Source organism: the organism of the source record quoted next, unplaced genomic scaffold, assembly GCF_019419815.1.
Source record: "Pyrus x bretschneideri cultivar Hongxiangsu unplaced genomic scaffold, Pyrus_bretschneideri_v1 Contig62, whole genome shotgun sequence".
In the NCBI taxonomy this organism is placed as follows: Eukaryota; Viridiplantae; Streptophyta; class Magnoliopsida; order Rosales; family Rosaceae; genus Pyrus; species Pyrus x bretschneideri.
In genome coordinates this window covers 1,417,565-1,434,402 of record NW_025999801.1, presented here as the reverse complement: position 1 = coordinate 1,434,402, position 16,838 = coordinate 1,417,565, and the positions used below count along the sequence as shown (strand labels likewise).

Genomic DNA, 16,838 nt, shown 5'->3' with positions numbered 1-16,838 from the left:
ATATACATTATATTAGATTGACATATACATAGAATTAAATAGTTATTAAGCGCATGGTTTATTTATACTTTATTTAATTATAAAATTCAAATATTACGTAACATGTAGTGATTTTACAACAACAAATTCAACTTGATTAAAGCCTAATATGACATAAATTGTCAATTATTTGTTATTCATACTTACATTAGGAATTAGATAGAAAACAATTAATTCCAACCTGCGAAACTCACCCAACTCAATCTGCCCAAGAGTGATTTGGACGATTGGGTTGGTTTCTCCATTTTCTTGAGTGAAAATGAATTTCAACGATGCTAATCCGAGTTTATTGAATTGGCCAACGAGTTGAGGTCTCACTCGACCGGTCCAACTGATGCTCACCGTTATCGATGGTTACAGTAACAAGTAAACATGGAATAGTGGAACGCTACGTATTAACCTAAAACTTTTCCAGCTAGAAAGTCACGTGCGTGCGTGCTTCCCAGTCGAAACCCCATCCATCTTGGCGCGCAACAACCCTCGAAATTCCAAAGCAATTGGCAAAAGCCAGGGTAGTTTCTAATCTAAAAACTCCAAAACCCCAAATGGCGCCTTCTGCCCTATCTCTATGAAACCCTCAGTCTCCCTCCACCCTCCTACCATGTCCCTAGCTTCCGGTCTCCGCTTGTCTTCCTCCATTCTCCGCTACCGCCTCGCCGTCCAGCTCAACCCGACCCGATTCTCCGGTCTCCGCCACAACCTTTCGGAGCTCCGCTTCCTTTCAGCATCATCCTCCCGCACCGGGACCCGCGTCCGCCCAATTAAAGCCAGGCTCCTTGACGAAGCCCAAAAGGAGGACCCCGGCGAGGGGCAAGATGGGAACGGGAGCGTGCTGGTTAAGGACACAAGCGAGAATAGCGAAAGAATTGTCCGCGTTGAGCTCCATAAGGAGGCCACTGAAGCCTACATGGCCTACGCTATGTCTGTCCTGCTCGGCCGCGCCCTGCCCGATGTTCGTGATGGTTTGAAGCCCGTGCACCGCCGGATTTTGTAAGTGATGTTTGATTATACATTGTTTGGTTGCTGAGAGAAGCTGTAGGGAAAAGAAAGGACTAATAACCCTAATAATTTTAGGCATCTAAACTAATTATTAGTCAGAGACTCAGATTGATGCTTCATATTCTACATTTCTCTCGAACCACAGGTATGCAATGCACGAATTGGGGATTGTATCGCGGAAACCGTTCAAGAAATGTGCTAGGGTTGTTGGAGAGGTTAATAATACTATGACACTTTTCTTTTATTTGAAGCCCCGGTATCTTTACATTTACACTTAACATGTATCATCATGCTTTAATACAGGTTCTAGGAAAATTCCATCCCCATGGAGACACTGCCGTGTATGATTCCTTGGTGCGAATGGCTCAGGTAACTATAGCATTTCCTATTAACCAACAAGTGAATACATTTCTAAAGTTAGAGTGGAAATGTTAGTTGTAGATGTACAAAATACCGCAACTTATGTGCTCTTTTTTTTTTTTTTTTTTTTTTTTTTGGGGTAGCCTCCTTGAGCCTTGTAGTGTTTCATTTTTCTCATTTAATACAAATTTTGAGTTTTCTGAACTTTAGGAGTTAGTTTCTGTAGAACCATTCTGAAACGTTTGAATGGGTTCTTTCTTTATTTGGGGTTCTTTGTGTGCCTGTCATGTGTTTTTTAAAGATGTCTTTCTAGATGACATTGTAAGTTTATTGAAAAGTGTTATCACAATAGTTATTGAGAAACCACTTTGCCCAACGTTTGGGGAAAATATGATTTGGAGAATTATAGTGAAGTGGGGATGGAGGTGTTATGGGGAAAGTCAGATTTTGGTCCTCACTTTTGGCTTCTGTGTCATTGAGTTTTGTTCTATGCCATTTTATTATGTAATTGCCTGGAAAGCAGGCTTGCAATTTGTAGTTTTGGGGATCTGATTATGAGAGAAAGTCTACTGTTTCCTTTGATGTTCAGGTTCTGTTGACGTGTTGTTTTGGTGGATTATCTGTCCAGTAGACATTATTTTGTTTTTTCAAATTTTAATAGTTTTCTTCCCTCTTGACCATTTACACTAAATTGGAAGGGTGCAGTGCCTTGTTCAATCTTAGTTTCTTCATATAGATGTAGCTCTATGGGTTATTTTTCTTTCTGCTCTTGGTGGATTTTTTATGAAAAGGTTTTTCCTTACCAACAAACTTGTTCGTCTTTGGTATTTATGGCTGGAAAGAAAAAGAGCTTTTGACGGTAGAATGATCAATCTGGAAAACAGAAACTCAACATCATTGGTAACTCTTTGAATGTACAAGAAAGGCTACACCATCCTTTGCTGCATCTTTTGATTTTCTCTCTTTGTGTATATTAATTTCTGTATCCTAGTACACTTGGGAATATCCCCTTAATGTTATTACAGTAAAATGCCATTACTTAAGGAAAACTCGTTTCCCGTAATTCCAGCTTCTGGATTCTGCTGAATTTGCTCTTTAGTTTTCTTTTCTTTGCTGAATTCTGATGTGATCGAATTTTAATTAGTTAATTCAAGTGTTCTGATTTCTTTAATAATATTTCCAGGATTTCTCCTTACGATTCCCACTAATCCAAGGGCATGGGAATTTTGGTTCTATTGATGCTGACCCTGCAGCTGCTATGCGTTACACGGAATGCAGATTGGAAGTATGTTCATATGTTGTAGTTACATTGAACACCATATTGGTCCTGACATGCTATTCTTTATCATACATGTTTACTCCAGCAATCGGTCAACCTCTCTCCTGCTCTCTCCCTCTCTCTCTCTCTCTCTCCTTCCCCTTCCCCTCTCCCTCTGATATGCATGTCAATTATAATGATTCTTTGATAATTTTTTAGTGTTTTAAAAGTTAAAAGATGTGTTAACTTTATGTCCATTGGATAGTGGCAGAGTGTGAACATGTTGCATTGTGCTGGAGTCCGGATACATATTCAAGCAGTTTGTGAACCATTATTCAAAAGCATTTTTTTTTTTAGTTTTTGCTTTTTCCATGACCACCTCTCTGTGCCACATAGCTGGTTGTCCAAGTAAATGTGTCATCATGAATAGTTTCTGTCATCAGTAATAATTTTTATTAAAAGTTGTTATAAGGCCCTAAAAATTTGTTTTTGATAACTATTAAAGTTATGACATCATATTGTAGTAGGCATGCTGATATTTATGGTGCATTACTTGTTCAATAAGTCCCCTTTTTCATTCATATGCTTTGTTTTTGCAGGCACTGACAGAAGCAATGCTATTGGCAGATTTAGATCAAAATACGGTAAGATCCATTCATTATCTGGTTATACAGCTAATATACTTGCATCATTAATATGTTTATGCACAATGTGATTAATGTGGTGCAGGTTGATTTTACTCCAAATTTTGATAATTCACAAAAAGAGCCATCAGTTTTACCTGCTCGACTTCCAACTTTATTACTGAATGGTGCTTCTGGGATTGCGGTAATTTTTTTAAGATTTCATTGTCCTTCATAATCAAAAGCTGCTGCCTCTGTTTGGTTCTTGTTCTTCTTCAGTAATTGTGTGTGTATATATATTATTCACATATGGGTATATATATTTTCAGGTTGGCATGGCAACTAACATTCCTCCGCATAATCTTGGGGAATTGGTAGATGTTCTTAGCGTATTAATTCACAATCCAGAAGCCACGGTAAGTGGTTAAAGCTTTTTTTTCTCTTTTCTTTTTCATATATGTTTAGGTATATTACAGTTATTCTTTTGAAAAGTAGAAGTTCTGTTTTACTTTAAATTGGTTAATAGTGTATGTTGATAATACCTATAAATATGTGTTGTATCCTTCAAATGACTTTCACAACGTATTGTTGGGGAAAAAAAACTTTCATTGTAAACAATAAAATTTAGTCCGTTAACAAAACCCAACTGAATGTAACAGAGCTCGACCTCCTCTTCTTTTATCTCCAGCCGCATTATTGTTTCTATCTTTTTCTCACACAGTGGCAGCTCTTATTCCACTGACACCGTTGATGGATATACTTTCATCCTATATCTGTGCTAGAACCCTTGTTCTGTCAAACAAACTTTTAGCACATTTTCCATTCAAAACTACATCTAATGATTTGTAGAAATGAAGCAATTACAAATATAACTATGGGCTACAATGGGTTTTGATATCTTTCGGATTGCTCTTGAAGTTGAACCATCCTTTAGGATGATTTGAAACTTTGATATTAAAGCATCTCACTTATTGTGACATACACGTTAACGTTTAAGTATGACTACCATTCCTATCACTTTTCTTCATAGAAGTAAGACGCTTCATTGGGCATATTCTGAACCCTCGATTCAACTAAAAAGAACTTTTATTCTATTTCTCTTTTCTTTTTGTGGTTTCTTTATTTTCCCTTTCAATTTGGCTTTTGAATTTTTGACGTTTTGTTTTCCCTGTGGTAGTTGCAAGAATTACTAGAATACATGCCAGGACCCGATTTTCCAACTGGAGGACTGATTATGGGCAACCTTGGGTAAGTGGGAACCAGTAATAGTTTGCAATTAGAAACATGGTCTATTCTAATATGCGCATATGAGATATGGATAGCATCCTCCTTTTAATAGCTCCTTCCTTGGTTTTTACTAGTTTTTATCATTTTCAACGTTTTCGCTTGAATAGTTTGTTTCTAGAGGGATGCAGTAAAATTCAATGTGGTGATGGAAAGTGGTGATAACTGATATGCCTTATATTACACACTTGCTGCTATTTTCATGGGGCTATATTACTACGTTTGTAGTTGACAGTTTTATTACATTTGTCTGAACAATATAGAGAAGAATAGTGGACCTACTGTGATTGAAGATATCAAATAAGTTTATGAGCGAACTATAGGAATGCCATGGTGGCATAGTTATCCCTTTTTCTTAGCTGACTGCTTCCTAATGGATTCATTAATTTTTTAACATATGCTCATTTCTTCAAGAATCTTGGACGCATATCGAACTGGAAAAGGACGTATTGTTGTAAGAGGGAAAACTGATGTTGAATTGCTTGATTCTAAAACAAAGAGAAATGCAATTATCATAAAAGAGGTAACTATCTTGGTTGTATTGTATAGTTTGCATTAAATATGCATATCCTTAGATATCATTAAAGAGATTCTTATGTTATGGATTTTCTGCTCTGCGAATAAATTAGATCCCTTACCAAACCAACAAAGCAGCTCTTGTGGAGAAGATAGCTGAACTTGTGGAAAATAAGGTGACATTCTTGCAAGAAGCAAACGATCATTAAAAAGTGCATTCTTCACTTAAAGTAATAAGATCATGCACTGTTGTTAATTGTCATCGCTTTTTGTTCCTTTCATGTTTCCCTTTTCTTTAATTATTTTTTCTTTTTTCTTCCTTCAGATTTTGGAAGGCATAAGTGATATTAGGGACGAAAGTGATCGTTCTGGAATGCGTGTAGTCATTGAGGTATGAAATTTGTTTTATGCCGTGTGCTGCCCTGTGTAGCTTGTAGCTTTTAAATACAAACATGCTGAAGAACTCACGTACTATGGGAAATTTAGTTTGTAAAATGGTCTGCAGTTCTTGTCAAATACTAAAAAATTATTCTGCAATTGATTGTGATCTGTTTCCATCCTCTTTTCAGCTTAAGCGAGGATCCGACCCATCAATTGTTTTAAATAATCTCTATCGCCTCACTTCTCTTCAATGCAGTTTTAGTTGTAACATGGTGGGGTGAGTGATATCTTTCTCAATAACCATGAATATAGGTAGAGAGTTGAGATTTCTGGCTCTTGGTTCTTGACTGGTGCATGCATTTTTTTCCCTATACTAGCTGGCTTTTTGAGCTAAAATTGAAACTTGATATTTTGCCTTGAAAGCGATTATTATTTCTCAAATGTTATGACTTCAAGTAACCAAGATATATGGTTGCAACTCCTACTTATATACTAATTTCGTAACAAAAATGAAATTAGTCTCTTGTTGTTGGATTAAGTTATTTCAGTTAAAGCTAGTAAAATAAATATCTCAATTGTTGGTAGTGGTTTACAAGGCTGTCTGATCAAATTAAACACAGAGCCATGGTTTCAAGGCTCAGGGCCTTATGGGTTTTCATTGTATTTGTTTCAACGTTGTTGGGACTTGGGATATCTTGAAGGCAAATTTGATGAAAGCCGTTGTAATGTCCACAAGGATGGGGTGATAAATGCAACAACCAACTAAACATACATATGTCTTATTGCAAAATGAGAAAGGTTCAATGAGAAGTAATGAGTTTAGGTTATTAAGTTTGGTTTCCATATGAAACGCTGTATATGGTAATGGTAGATACAATTGGACAAACACGTAATGGTACATACAATTGGACAAACACAAGGTAATTAATTCTGTGAAATTGTGGAATACTTGTTGACCATGCTTGCATCAGATGGCTGAAAACTGCCATTAGTTCTTCATTGTAAACCAGAAATATCAGTGAAATATTGTCAAATATTTTCGATTTTTATATCGTGGTCTATCTTTGGATTTGACATCATCTATACATGTATAATTGGGAAGTTGTTTAGAACCAAAGTGGTGAAGTGTCCAATGTAGCCTTTATTGCAATGTCACAATATATTTAATAAACAATCCCATGGGCTGAATTTCTTCCTTCGAAATGATTCTGGTGTTCCTGAGCTTTGGTTTCCTCTTTCTGAAAATTACATTGAATTTTTCCTGCTCACGTGATTCATCACAATACTTGGATTTTCATTTAGTATTTTTTATTATTCACAGTATTCATAATGGGCAACCTAAGCAGATGGGTCTAAAGGAATTGCTGCAGGTACCTATGTTTGATCTTTATAGTATGGATGCCCAACAACTGTTCTATTTTTTCACTAGTGCATATATTATTATCATAGGAGATAGAATGCTTAAGCAAAAGTTTTCTTCAAAATTTCTCTTCGAAAACTTGACTCTTTTTTTTGGTTTATTGTGGGTAAATTCTTTTAAGAAATTTTTTTGCTGGATTCCTTTTCCCCCCTTAAGAATTCATGTCTTACTTAGTGCTAATTGGGCAGATGTTGGTTCATTAGTTGATACTTTATAGTTGAATTTATTTCGGTTTTATGGTTTTGCACTGAGGGCATGTTTACTTAATGGAAATCGAAAAATGAATGAGTAGGAGAGCATACAAATAGAAGAAGTAAGGAAAGAGAATCAAATCAACTAGCCCTTCCTATTCGATTTAATTCCTTATTTTTAGGTATTTGATTATGAATTTTAAGGAAAAACTTGCACTTTTCCAATTCCTTACGTGTAAGTAAACACGGGAAACTTCAGGAGTGAAATGATTCCCTTACCCATATTTAGGTAAACACAGGTAACTCAAGAATCAAAGTGGTTCAAATTCCTATTCCTTATAAGTAAACTCTTTCTAAAGTGTAGTTGACTTCAATACATAGTAGGGTGGGCTGGTTTCGACAAACTATACTTACATTAATGGCAAACTTCTTCAAAATTCAGAAATATTTCACTTGGACGGTTGTTTAGTTCAGATTCTTGAGGCCCCTGGTTTAAATGTTATTTGCCATTTAGTACCCCTGCCGCTACTATAAGTCTAGTCACCACACCAATCATTGGGAAATTTAGATGTCTGATTTGATAGATAATTTTGCAGGGATTTTATGTGACTTCTTGGATAAATTTTCTTAACTCAAACCTATCTTGTTACTGTTTTAATTTTATTCTTTTTGGTTCTAAAGCATGCAACTAATGGTTGATATTTGGTTCATGCAATTAATGATTGATATTTGGTTCATCACTCCTAATTTCGCTCATCACTCCTAAGTATTGATGATTAATCTATTTTCAATCGTTGTCTTATAGAGATTATCATATTCTAGCGTTAAGATATTGGTAGTTGCCTTGATACAAGGTTCTCAATTTCTTATATGTTGAGGCTGTGATCAATATTACTTTGTTTATTAAATGTTGACAGGCATTCTTAGACTTCAGATGCTCTGTTGTCGAGAGACGTGCTAAGTTCAAACTTTCACAAGCACAGGACAGAAGACATATTGTTGAGGTATGCTAGTCTTTTTCCTAATTCTAATGAATTATATTCTTAAGTTGTCGTAATTATATTATAGAGATTTGTGGACATCCATGTATGTGGTTGGATCTGTTCTCTAAACCACAGGTGAGAACTTGGAGAAGACTTCATTCTTTTTCCCGTTGCATTTCATATTATTCTAGCTTGTCTTTATGCACTGCTGTGTTATCATGACTCCAATTTGATATATCCATACTACACTGCAGACTCATCGTTCATATGTATGTCTTCATTGAAATAGGGCATTGTCGTGGGCCTTGATAATTTGGATTCAGTAATTCATATACTAAGGGAAGCTTCGAGCAATGCAGTTGCATCAGCTGGTTTAAGGACTGGTAAGCTCCCCTATGTTTTTGGGTTTTTTCTTATCTTCAACTTAAGTAGATAAATTATGCTTGAAAAGAACTGAGACATGGTATTGCATCATTGTCATTAAACTTCTGTTTTTCTGGATATATAATTTTTTGTGTTGTTTATGTTTTCTTGCTTCGGTTTTGAGACTTCCCTTTGCTAACATAATTTTTTGGCACTTATTTGGGGTTTAGTGCAACAAAAGTTACGGAAACTGATGGTTTAATCAGTCAGAACCATTCAGTGAGCTTTTATTTTTGTCTAATTTGGTTTTTAGGGGTAAGGTTTCGTTAGTGCCTCACTTAGCAAGGCTTTTTATGAAATAGCCTAGAATTCCAATTCAGTAACAGTTAATCTAATCATGTTTTTCAATTATTTCACATTTCCTTGATGTCCTGGATTTGGCATTTAGTTTCTTTGACATTTGGAGTTCTATCATCTCTGGAATTCGAACTTCTTATTCGGTCCATAACCTGATATGTTATTTTCATTTTTTTCTCAAATGGATATCTGAGCTTGATCAACAGTGTGTAAAATCTGCTTCCCAAGCTGAAGCCACAAAATCCTAGGTCACAATCCATTGCCAATTGATTTTGGGTTGGATGCGCTAATTTTAAAAGTGCATAAATAATTTTTGTGAAGCCATATGTCCAGCTGCAATGTCAGCTTACACCTTAGCTGGTTCCTGAGTTTCCTTATTGTCACTAACTGTGAAAATTTTTTCAGTTGTTTTCATATCATTTACTTAATTGTGATGGCTGTTATTCAGCAGTAGGCATGGGCCTAAGCACTAATATTCTCTCGCATTCTCTTTTACAGAGTTCAGTCTTTCTGAGAAACAAGCTGAAGCTATATTAGATATTAGTCTAAGAAGAATTACCCAGCTTGAGGTGCATAATAGTCTTGCCATTCAAATGCATTGTTTGATTGCTTAATGAGAGGCATTGCTCATTAATTTCTTATCCTGTTCTTCATATTGTGCAGAGGAAAAAGTTTGTAAATGAAAGTGAATCGTTAAAGGAGCAAATTTCAAAATTAGAAGAACTATTGTCAAGCAAGAAATCCATGTTACAGGTAAAAATCTAATTCCATAGTACAGGGACTGCATAGATTTTCCTCTTATTTGCTAGCCCTACCTCTGCCTAATCAGGCTAAGGTTATAGCCCAGTTGGACTTATCTTGGATTTGGTGTTATAGTTAATAAGTATTACATGTATACTTTTTTATTGAAGTGTTCACACCATTTGCATGCTTTTTAGCTCTACGAAATAAATTCCTGTATTATAGACAATCATATAATATGTATGCTTTTTTCTTCTGTATAATACTATGCAAAAGATAGAAAGTAAACTGAAATTCTTAAAACAATTACCTTGTCTTTCTATCAAAGCTTAATGACCTTCACACTTCAATCCATTACATTCAGTAAGTTCAAGGTATTAGCAAATGCTATAAGCTATTGCTTCTGTTTTCGCTTTTTGATTTTGTGGAATGCTGCTATCAGTTAGTTTTGTGGAGTTTTAGTTTAGTTTCTATGTTGCAGGGTGATTTTGCTGTTTATCCTGCTACTGTTTTTGCTTTTGTGGACTTCTTGTCCACCCTTGTATTTTATTGTTGGGGAAGTGTAGAATGCAGTTAATTGGTGGGTCGGGAGTGGGATCTTGAGGATTAATTAAACCTATTGTGAAAATAATTGGTGCACAGGCTGCCTTCGTATCTTTTTCACTTCTAGATATTATTATTTTCTCTACCCTTGTTTAGTAGTGGTTTTAAATGATCTTAAGCTATCCTAGTTTATAGGGAAGGTATTTTATTTGTCCCATTATTATGAAACATTCTGTACTGAAAAAGGGAAACATTTATGAGACATTTATGGTTCAGTTTGAATTACAATGCTTTTTTCTTTTTTTTCTTTTAATTAGTTGATTGAACAAGAAGCAAACGAGTTAAAAAGCAAGTTTTCCAGTCTGAGGCGTTCAGTGTTGGAGGACAGTGATGGTGGCCACGTTGATGACATAGATGTTATTCCTAATGAAGAAATGCTTTTGGTAAATGCTAACATCATCTTTTTCATGGAATTACATTTTGGCCATTTTTCCAAGGAAAATATAAAATAAATAAACCATTTGTACTTATTGTTTCTTTCTTCAAATTTTCTTTGCATATAATTTTCAGGCCTTCAGTGAAAAGGGCTATGTTAAGCGGATGAAACCTAACACTTTCAATCTTCAAAATAGAGGAACCATTGGTAAATCTGTTGGGAAATTGAGGGTAAACGATGCAATGTCAGACTTTATTGTTTGTCGCGCGCATGATCATGTTCTATACTTCAGGTACTTCTCTCCCTAACTTTGTGTAATGATTTGAAGAATTGACATTTGGAACTCTATATATGTACGAGGACTTATAAAGTGGTACTTAGTATCGTAATGTGGTGCAGTTTTGCGCTTTCCGTGCTGATGTTGAAAAAATAATACTTCCTTTGCTAAAGTGGTATTTGGAGAAGTAGAACTAGATCCAATGTTTTAAAAGGCGAAGGCAAAGCCAAGGTGTTTGATGGATAGCCTCACCTAGGCAATATCCTTGAGGTGTGAGAGAGACTGAGAGAGACGAGTTTGAGCTTTATAAGAACCCTGCCCAAAACGATGTTGTTTTGGGTTTGGGCAGTGTTTGTTTTTAAAAAGAATCAAATGCTCAGGTGGTGCCTTGACAACACCTAGGCGAGCATATAGCCCACTCCTGCTTGGCAGAGGTGTTTTCTTGATAGCCCTGCCCAAAAAGGGCCTTGGCTACTCTCAATACTAGTTTTTTAAAACTTTGACTAGATCCAATACTTTTGTTCTTATCATTAGCAACGTTAATTATCACAATGGTAAGTTCACATCATTCAACATGATGAGACACTGTAAGGTCCTATAGTCTTTGTTGTTCCAACTGGAATTTTCTTCACTGCCACCAAGTGGAATTTTCTTCATGCGCATGAATTTTCTTCATTGCCACCGCATAGGAACTTAGGTACTATGCACGTGAAACATACTTAAACTGCATACTGATCTCATCCCATGAATTATTCATCAATATGTGGTACAAAGTATCAGTTAACCACTGACTCACAGCCCACACAATATGTTGCATAAAACATGTGAATCATGTAACAGGTTATTAATCACAACCTACATCAATTCAGTTAACCTAGAAGGCTAGAACTGAGAAAGCTGATTGAATCCAGATTTTGAGACATGCATTTGTCTTTAGCTTGGGCTCTGTCCCGTTTAATAACCTATTTTTGGCATGTGTCTCCTTATTATTTCCTTCTGACCAAGTTTTTATTGTCTTGCACTTCATATCACAATACTCTATATTTGAGTTAGTTCCCTGTCTGGTTTGATGTATGGATTAGTTCCTTGTATGGTTATATCTGGCATATCATGATGTGCCCCTATGCATCTACTTGTTCACTGTCGTCACATAGGATGTCGGAAGATAAAAACAGTAATGATTTTCACAGGCTTCCAACTTGTTCTGTATGCATTTACTAATTATAGCCTACTTCATACGGAATCCCAGAAAATATCAAGTTGTTGAAAACATATTGATAAATCATCAATGGACAATCAATAAATGTAGATTTGACGTTCTGTAATGTTAATTGCTTTTACTGGTGCTTGTAAGGGTGTCACTTGGCTGAAATCTTTTCTTTATAGAGTTGCATTTGATTTGGGAGCTCCTAATCCTAAAAGACTGCAAACCTAGTTCTTGGAGTCATGCCCTATGGCCTGCCCATTGAAAGTTAACAAGGAATCTTCTGTTGTACTTTTAATATGAGTGGACATTTCCATCTGGTTCCAGAATTAGAATTGTGATACATTTCAAATTTGTTTGTTTGGTTTTATCTAGATTTTACTTCTAACTTCCTTGCATCCCATGTAGTTCATTTTGGTGATGGATGACTTACAAAAATTGTTTTGCAGTGATAAAGGAACAGTTTACTCTGGTCGTGCGTATAAAATTCCTGAATGCACCCGCACAGCTGCTGGGACGCCATTGGTTCAGGTAATTTACCTTTTGTCCTTGTCTTTTACTAATCAATCACCCCTTTCTCGACATTCTATTAAAAGTTACTTATGATTATCATTGTTTTTACACTGGAGCCAGATCTTAGCACTCTCGGATGGCGAAAGGATTACTTCTGTTTCCTGTGAGTGAATTTGCTGAAGATCAATTTCTACTTATGCTTACAGTAAATGGCTACATCAAGAAGGTCTCTTTGAGTTCTTTTTCGTCAATCAGGTCAACAGGAATCATAGCAATCCAATTGGTTTGTCCTCTTTCTCCGATTTAGTCTTGATTACTGGTCATCCATAAAATTTTCTTTTGGCTCACAGCTCATCATTTATGTGACAGGTTCCTGGTGATGAACTGAAATGGGTTCGTTGCTGCACAAATGATGACCTTGTAGCAATGGCTTCTCAGAATGGAATGGTCATCTTAAGTTCCTCTGGTATTGTAAGTATACAGCAATTTCCTTCTCGTTCATACATTCATTTGCAGTTCAAACCTCTATGACATTTTTTAACTTTTACAACTATTACTAAAACTATTGATACTATTTTTGTAATTACTAGCACTACTACAACTATTTTCTTTCACCTCTCTGAGGAGGCACTCTAGTTATTCATGACCACTGAAAGAAGATCATTTTATTATTTAAGTCCAGAACTTATTTCCGATCAGTGTTTGCCTGAAACATGATTTGCCACATTGCAACAGCAACAATCGGAGCTTGCAAAACTGCTAATTTTTATTTTATTTTTTATGCAAAACTGCTTTGTATAAGGTGGTGTAAGGGTACAAACAATATGGTTAATTTGCACTACTTTAAAATAAGTTTGGATATGATATGATAGGATAATGTTAAGTAAGGATATGATAGGGTAATGTTAAGTAAGATTCATCATATCATATAATCATATAGAAAGAAAGTTACAGGAAGAATAAGAGTATATACATGCGATTCCAATAGAGTTCTGAAACAAAAGTTACCTATGATTGATTTTGTTTTCTTGTTCACATATTAATATCGTGAAATCAATTCCTGTAGTTTATTTGTATGTACACAAAGCATTGATACAAAAACCGCAGAAGTGGAGTGCAATTTGGAAAGTTTATGTCCTTAACAAAATTGTATATATTTTGAAAGTGAGAAAATAAAATTCTTGACCAAAAAAGAAATTACCTAAATGATTTCAATGCTAGCATGTTGTAAATAGTTTCAAGAAGATTTATGCGGGTCATACTGATGCTGCTTCTGGAAAACTCTGTTTTTCACGTGAGTCATGCTTATGCTACTTTCAAGAGATGCAAGTAAACCAATGTCTTCTAGATGCATCTGCATCATGATTACCTTTGATCTAAGTCATCTTTCTGTTATGTCAAAGTGCTTTGTAGTGTCAAACAGTTGAATTTGGAGCTTTATAGTTTATAGCAGTTGAATTTGGAGTTCGGTTATCTTATCAGTGTTTTAATTTTTTAGATAGCCTTCATGGATAGCTTTTTATTATTTTTTCATTATATTGGATGACAAGTGATGCCAAGGGCTGTGCCGTTACTGTTGCTTAGTTCAAATATAGGTTAGGGAAGTTGTAAGAGTTTTTATCTGGGGAATTTATCATCGTGTCTAATGTGACTAGTACATGGCTAGTACTATCTGTGCTCCAATCCGTGGTCATTCAACAGAAAAATTATCTCAAAATTTATCTAACATTGATGTAAAAATCCCTGAAGGATACTTTTACTTACCATTTTGCATCTTTTCATGTTCTGTGCCAGATTCGAGCACAAGGGAGAAACACTAGGGGTGCTGTGGCCATGAGACTTAGAGAGGGGGATAAGATGGCTAGCGTGGACATTATACCAGCAGCCATGTGGAAAGACTTGGAGAGGGTGTCTGAAGCTCCCCAAGACACGTAATTTTCTTTAGAAATAAAATTGAGTTGTTTCTAGCTTGTTATTAACTAATTGTTGATCAGCGTGATACTTGACTTTAGGGGTGCTGGGTTAGTTTGACTGACCAAAACCTAGTAATAAAAATTTCCTGGATGTTTGGGTTCCACCCAATCTGAGTGGCTTCTCATTTATCAAGAAAAGGGAGAGAATGTTGACAGTTTTGGGCAATCTGTAGTTAGAAAGTGGAAGTGATGGTGGGATTGAAGGCAAGTTAGATTAAGAAATAAAATAAACCAAATTTAGGGTAGGGGTTGATTAGCAAACAATCAGAGGTAGAGTCATTTGACACGAGTAGGTCATTTGTACTATAGACCTACTTGTGGGCTAAATACCGAGAACCAATAGTTTAAATTGAGCAAACAAATGGCTAGAGGGAGGTTAAAAATAGCATGGGTCAAAGCTGTAACCAATGATATAATTACCATGACCTAAAGGTGAGTTGACCCTAGTTATTGGAATCAATAATTCTCCAGAGCAGTGTAACCAGAATTATCTGATATGATAATCTTATGTTTTGTGTTTATTTTTCTACAGTACTAGAAGTCTGAAGGGCCCGTGGTTGTTATTTGTGTCTGAGAGTGGATATGGAAAGCGTGTTCCCTTAAGCAGATTTCACTCCTCCCGGTTGAATAGGGTTGGTCTGATAGGGTACAAGGTATGCATATGATTATATAAAATTCTTTGTTGAAAGCTTTGTGATCTGTTCTTCGTCTTCAGCTTTTGGGCTCATTCCTTTTTCCCTGCTCTGTAATAGTTTGCCTTAGAGGATCGCTTGGCAGCAGTTTTTGTGGTCGGGTTCTCTGTGGCAGGTGATGTTTGTAAATTAATTTTTAGTCTATACTCTGATGGCTACGAGTGTTCTCTGGAGCGGTTTTTAACTTGAATGTAAATTAACAGAAGATGGAGAAAGCGATGAACAAGTGGTTTTAGTAAGCCAAAGTGGCACAGTCAACAGAATTAAGGTGCGGGATATTTCAATACAGTCCCGCTATGCAAGGTAAACTTCAACTTTGGTATTTTCTTTCCTTGTATTCTGAAATTTCAATTTAAATACCAGTACGATGGAACAATAGGATTTGCATGTGTTAAAAAGTCAAATGCTTATTCTCTCTTATTGTGGCCGTGGTTGTAATCGTGCTAGTATTACATATATATTTTATATCGATATACATGTTTTTAGGGGAGTTATTTTGATGCGGCTTGATCATGCTGGAAAGATTCAGTCTGCTTCGTTAATCTCAGCAACGGACGAGGAGCCTGAGGAGGTAGAAGTTGAAGCTGCCGTACATGGCTAACCGTTAATCTTAACAAGTGAATAGCTCTTAGCAATAGGAGGATCAACTTGTAGCAGCAACCCTTGTTTTTGTTTTGGCCGGTTTTGTGGCGCTAATCAATCGTTCTTTTCTGGCCGGTTTTGTGGCGCTAATCAATCGTTTTGTGTTGGCCAGTGTTGTGGTGCTAATATGTATGTACAGGTAAGCTAAACCACAAATTTGGTGACCGGATTCTACTGAGAAGGGTGACCGATTAGTCGCGCTAAACCCTGAAGTTTCTCCACGCTGGTAATGTATATCGGTCAGTTGGTAAGGGCGTCCTTGCTTAACCCACCCTTTTTACTATTTTCAGATATCAAATTTTACCCGAGTGGTAAATGACAATATTACCCTAGGGTAAAATGGTTAGCAAGTACATGAGATGAGATTAAGGAAACCAAACCAACCTTGAGAAATACGTCATATGACACTAAAGTTGGAGAATGACTTACTTGGAACGGATTCATTGTCATTTTGGTGTTTTTGTCTAACAATGTTTTAATATATGTGAGCTTTTCTCTACATGGTAATGTTTATTGAAGAATGCCGTGTGGTAGGAAACTCGTACCATCTAAGTTATAAACTAGAGCCTGCAAAGTCGACATACTCATCGCTCACCCTTTCTTGTAAACTCTAGGCGCAATTTTTTTTTGTTTTGGCACACCGGTTGGTACAATTAAATGGTTATTTGATACTCCATGGTTTTAAGGGTTTTCAAGTTTAACCACAAAATTTTCATATTTATATAGAAATGATAAACACGCATTTTTTAGCTCTACTCCTCTTTAATCTTGTCTGTTTCTATTTGATTAATTGTCAAAAATAAAAAGAGGTGTTGAAGAAACTAAAAAGAGTGAAAATCAATTCTCTTTTTATATTGCGACACCAAGATTGAATACACAAAATACAAACTTTGTCAGATTTGGAGATCGGAAACTAAAATCTGCAGCCAGCCTGCTGAAATATGATCCATGATCGGATTGAATTTTGAGCGAATCTAACAAGACCCAACAGTTGCCCTATCTTGATGAAAATTTTGCCTCAAAAAATGTGCATGTTGTTGTTG

The 16,838-nt window shown here is 36.0% G+C and overlaps 1 protein-coding gene across 1 annotated transcript; it reads left to right on the top strand.

Moving 5' to 3' along the window:
• Window positions 1–520: 520 nt before the first annotated feature.
• On the top strand, window positions 521–16,294 carry LOC103946146 (DNA gyrase subunit A, chloroplastic/mitochondrial). The gene is given in 28 exon segments (XM_009356781.3): window positions 521–1,029; window positions 1,184–1,253; window positions 1,342–1,407; window positions 2,582–2,683; window positions 3,256–3,300; window positions 3,386–3,484; window positions 3,609–3,695; window positions 4,457–4,527; window positions 4,978–5,086; window positions 5,193–5,255; window positions 5,405–5,470; window positions 5,649–5,737; window positions 6,782–6,830; window positions 7,989–8,075; window positions 8,344–8,437; window positions 9,273–9,343; window positions 9,438–9,527; window positions 10,376–10,501; window positions 10,629–10,786; window positions 12,425–12,506; window positions 12,609–12,646; window positions 12,648–12,771; window positions 12,858–12,959; window positions 14,283–14,419; window positions 14,994–15,114; window positions 15,214–15,268; window positions 15,357–15,456; window positions 15,640–16,294. Coding segments are annotated over 28 exon segments (2,838 nt in total). The 5' UTR covers window positions 521–607; the 3' UTR covers window positions 15,755–16,294.
• Window positions 16,295–16,838: the final 544 nt, after the last annotated feature.